The 4,149-nt window shown below is 50.6% G+C and overlaps 1 protein-coding gene across 1 annotated transcript in view; it reads right to left on the reverse strand.

Moving 5' to 3' along the window:
* LOC115177698 (protein sidekick-1-like) overlaps positions 1 to 4,143 on the reverse strand; it is an 8,423-nt gene extending 4,280 nt beyond the window's left edge. Inside the window, exons 1-2 of the mRNA XM_029738648.1 lie at positions 4,097 to 4,143; positions 3,427 to 3,564 (exon numbers count right to left, since the gene is read on the reverse strand). Of these exons, the coding sequence (XP_029594508.1) occupies positions 3,427 to 3,487 (61 nt within the window). The 5' untranslated portion in view covers positions 3,488 to 3,564; positions 4,097 to 4,143. The remainder of the gene's footprint in view (positions 1 to 3,426; positions 3,565 to 4,096) is intronic.
* Between the last annotated feature and the right edge of the window lie 6 nt (positions 4,144 to 4,149).

A 4,149-nucleotide genomic window follows, 5' to 3' on the forward strand; every position in this document is an offset into this window, starting at 1 on the left:
AACAACAAGCAACTTTTCCAGGGAAACAGAAGAAGTCAGGTGTGAGGACTTTCTTCCCACTCACATCTTGTCCTCCTCTTCAGACCCCCCTCTTTCCCGCTCAATTCAATTCAATTCAATTCAAGGGGCTTTATTGGCATGGGAAACATGTTTACATTGCCAAAGCAAGTGAGGTAGATAATAAACTCCATCTCTTCTCTGGTGGTTGCCAGGGTTTCCGTGGTAACAGATTACAAGGGTGTCCCAATGTGACCCATGGTTTGGCCCAGAGTGTTATGAAGGAGGACACAGACACTCACTAGGAGACAGAAAACAGTCAGACACACAGGGGGGGCAGGTAGACTAGTGGTTAGAGTGGGGGAGGGGGCAGGTAGACTAGTGGTTAGAGTGGGGGGGCAGGTAGACTAGTGGTTAGAGTGGGGGAGGGGGCAGGTAGACTAGTGGTTAGAGTGGGGGGGGGGCAGGTAGACTAGTGGTTAGAGTGGGGGAGGGGGCAGGTAGACTAGTGGTTAGAGTGGGGGGGCAGGTAGACTAGTGGTTAGAGTGGGGGAGGGGGCAGGTAGACTAGTGGTTAGAGTGGGGGGGCAGGTAGACTAGTGGTTAGAGTGGGGGGGCAGGTAGACTAGTGGTTAGAGTGGGGGGGGCAGGTAGACTAGTGGTTAGAGTGGGGGGGGCAGGTAGACTAGTGGTTAGAGTGGGGGGGGGCAGGTAGACTAGTGGTTAGAGTGGGGGGGAGGGGGGGCAGGTAGACTAGTGGTTAGAGTGGGGGGGCAGGTAGACTAGTGGTTAGAGTGGTGGGGGCAGGTAGCCTAGTGGTTAGAGTGGGGGGGGGAGCAGGTAAACTAGTGGTTAGAGTGGGGGGGAGGGGGGGGCAGGTAGACTAGTGGTTAGAGTGTGGGGGGGGGCAGGTAGACTAGTGGTTAGAGTGGGGGGGGGGGCAGGTAGCCTAGTGGTTAGAGTGGGGGGGGGGCAGGTAGCCTAGTGGTTAGAGTGGGGGGGAGGGGGGGGGGCAGGTAGACTAGTGGTTAGAGTGGGGGGGGGCAGGTAGACTAGTGGTTAGAGTGGGGGGGGCAGGTAGCCTAGTGGTTAGAGTGGGGGGGGCAGGTAGACTAGTGGTTAGAGTGGGGGAGGGGGCAGGTAGACTAGTGGTTAGAGTGGGGGGGGCAGGTAGACTAGTGGTTAGAGTGGGGGGGGGCAGGTAGACTAGTGGTTAGAGTGGGGGGGCATGTAGACTAGTGGTTAGAGTGGGGGGGGCAGGTAGACTAGTGGTTAGAGTGGGGGGGGCAGGAAGACTAGTGGTTAGAGTGGGGGGGGCAGGTAGCCTAGTGGTTAGAGTGGGGGGGGGGGGGCAGGTGGCCTAGTGGTTAGAGTGGGGGGGGGCAGGTAGACTAGTGGTTAGAGTGGTGGGGGCAGGTAGCCTAGTGGTTAGAGTGGGGGTGGCAGGTAGCCTAGAGGTTAGAGTGGGGGGCAGGTAGCATAGTGGTTAGAGTGGGGGGGGACAGGTAACCTAGTGGTTAGAGTGGGGGGGGCAGGTAGCCTAGTGGTTAGAGTGGAGGGGGGGGCAGGTAGCCTAGTGGTTAGAGTGGAGGGGGGGGCAGGTAGTCTAGTGGTTAGAGTGGGGGGGGCAGGTAGTCTAGTGGTTAGAGTGGGGGGGGGCAGGTAGCCATCTGGTAAACATCTGTCGTTCTGCCCCTGAACAAGACAGTTAACCCACTGTTCCTAGGCCGTCATTGTAAATAAGAATTTGTTCTTAAACTGACTTACCTAATTAAACAAAGGTTAAATAAAATGTTAAAAACACAGACACTCACTAGGAGCCCCTCTACACCCAGAAGACATGTTTCTATGTGAAACCCTTCGTTTGTTACTATACAAACAGACACAACAACATGACAAAGAAGAAAAATATGCTGCTGCAGACCTAAGAGACAGACAGACAGACAGTGTGTTAGGTGTGTGTGAGGTGTGTAGGTGTGTGTAGGTGTGTGTGAGGTGTGTAGGTGTGTGTAGGTGTGTGAGGTGTGTAGGTGTGTGTAGGTGTGTGTAGGTGTGTGAGGTGTGTGTAGGTGTGTGTGAGGTGTGTATAGGTGTGTGAGGTGTGTGTAGGTGTGTATGAGGTGTGTAGGTGTGTGAGGTGTGTAGGTGTGTGTAGGTGTGTGTAGGTGTGTGTGAGGTGTGTGTGAGGTGTGTATAGGTGTGTGAGGTGTATGAGGTGTGTAGGTGTGTAGGAGTGTAGGTGTGTATTAGGTGTGTAGGTGTGTAGTAGGTGTGTGTAGGTGTGTAGTAGGTGTGTAGTAGGTGTGTATTAGGTGTGTAGGTGTGTAGTAGGTATATAGTAGGTGTGTAGTAGGTATATAGTAGGTGTGTAGTAGGTATATAGTAGGTGTGTAGTAGGTGTGTAGTAGGTATATAGTAGGTGTGTAGTAGGTGTGTAGTAGGTGTGTAGGTGTGTAGTAGGTGTGTAGTAGGTGTGTAGGTGTGTAGTAGGTGTGTAGTAGGTGTGTAGGTGTGTAGTAGGTGTGTAGTAGGTGTGTAGGTGTGTAGTAGGTATGTAGGTGTGTAGTAGGTGTGTAGTAGGTGTGTAGTAGGTGTGTAGTAGGTGTGTTGTAGGTGTGTAGTAGGTGTGTAGTAGTGTAGTAGACGTGTAGGGGTGTAGTAGGTGTGTAGTAGGTGTGTAGGTGTGTAGTAGGTGTGTAGCAAGTGTGTAGTAGGTGTGTAGTAGGTGTGTAGTAGGTGTGTAGGTGTGTAGTAGGTGTGTAGTAGGTGTGTAGTAGGTGTGTAGGTGTGTAGTAGGTGTGTAGTAGGTGTGTAGGTGTGTAGTAGGTGTGTAGCAAGTGTGTAGTAGGTGTGTAGTAGGTGTGTAGTAGGTGTGTAGGTGTGTAGTAGGTGTGTAGTAGGTGTGTAGTAGGTGTGTAGTAGGTGTGTAGTAGGTGTGTAGTAGGTGTGTTGTAGGGTGTGTAGTAGGTGTGTTGTAGGTGTGTAGTAGGTGTGTAGTAGTGTAGTAGACGTGTAGGTGTGTAGTAGGTGTGTAGGTGTGTAGTAGGTGTGTAGGTGTGTAGTAGGTGTGTAGTAGGTGTGTAGTAGGTGTGTAGGTGTGTAGTAGGTGTGTAGTAGGTGTGTAGTAGGTGTGTAGTAGGTGTGTAGTAGGTGTGTTGTAGGTGTGTAGTAGGTGTGTAGTAGTGTAGTAGACGTGTAGGGGTGTAGTAGGTGTGTAGTAGGTGTGTAGTAGGTGTGTAGTAGGTGTGTAGTAGGTGTGTAGTAGGTATGTAGTAGGTGTGTAGTAGGTATGTAGGTGTGTAGTAGGTATGTAGTAGGTGTGTAGTAGGTGTGTTGTAGGTGTGTAGTAGGTGTGTAGTAGGTTTGTCGTAGTGTAGTAGACGTGTAGGGGTGTAGTAGGTGTGTAGTAGGTGTGTAGTAGGTGTGTACCTGAGCTGCAGCTCCTGTACTGCTGGTTGTGTCCGTGCAGCAGGAGGCTGAACACCAACATGAGGACCACGATCAGACCAATCAGAGACAGGACCAACAGGAACCACCACTCCTCATAGAAGGGGCGGTCCCACAACGCTACGGAGACATTATATCACTGTTATGAAGGCCTTTATAACCAGTCTGATGACAGGATGGAGACATATCACTGTTATGAAGGCCTTTATAACCAGTCTGGTGACAGGATGGAGACATATCACTGTTATGAAGGCCTTTATAACCAGTCTGGTGACAGGATGGAGACATATTGTAAGTCGCTCTGGATAAGAGCGTCTGCTAAATGACTTAAATGTAAATGTAAATGTATATCACTGTTATGAAGGCCTTTATAACCAGTCTGGTGACAGGATGGAGACATATCACTGTTATGAAGGCCTTTATAACCAGTCTGGTGACAGGATGGAGACATATCACTGTTATGAAGGCCTTTATAACCAGTCTGGTGTCAGGATGGAGACATATCACTGTTATGAAGGCCGTTATAACCAGTCTGGTGACAGGATGTTGTTGATACTGTTACAGCTGGAGCTGCTTCAGTCTGACACTAGATGGCAGCACAGTGTTAACACAGAGACTGTGTTACTGTGAGTGTGTCTGTGTGTATGTTTACCAGCGAGCGCGGTGGATGGCGTGCTGGGTTCTCCATAACCGTAGCGATTGACA

This window comes from Salmo trutta, chromosome 38 (genome assembly GCF_901001165.1).
Source record: "Salmo trutta chromosome 38, fSalTru1.1, whole genome shotgun sequence".
Lineage (NCBI taxonomy): Eukaryota > Metazoa > Chordata > Actinopteri > Salmoniformes > Salmonidae > Salmo > Salmo trutta.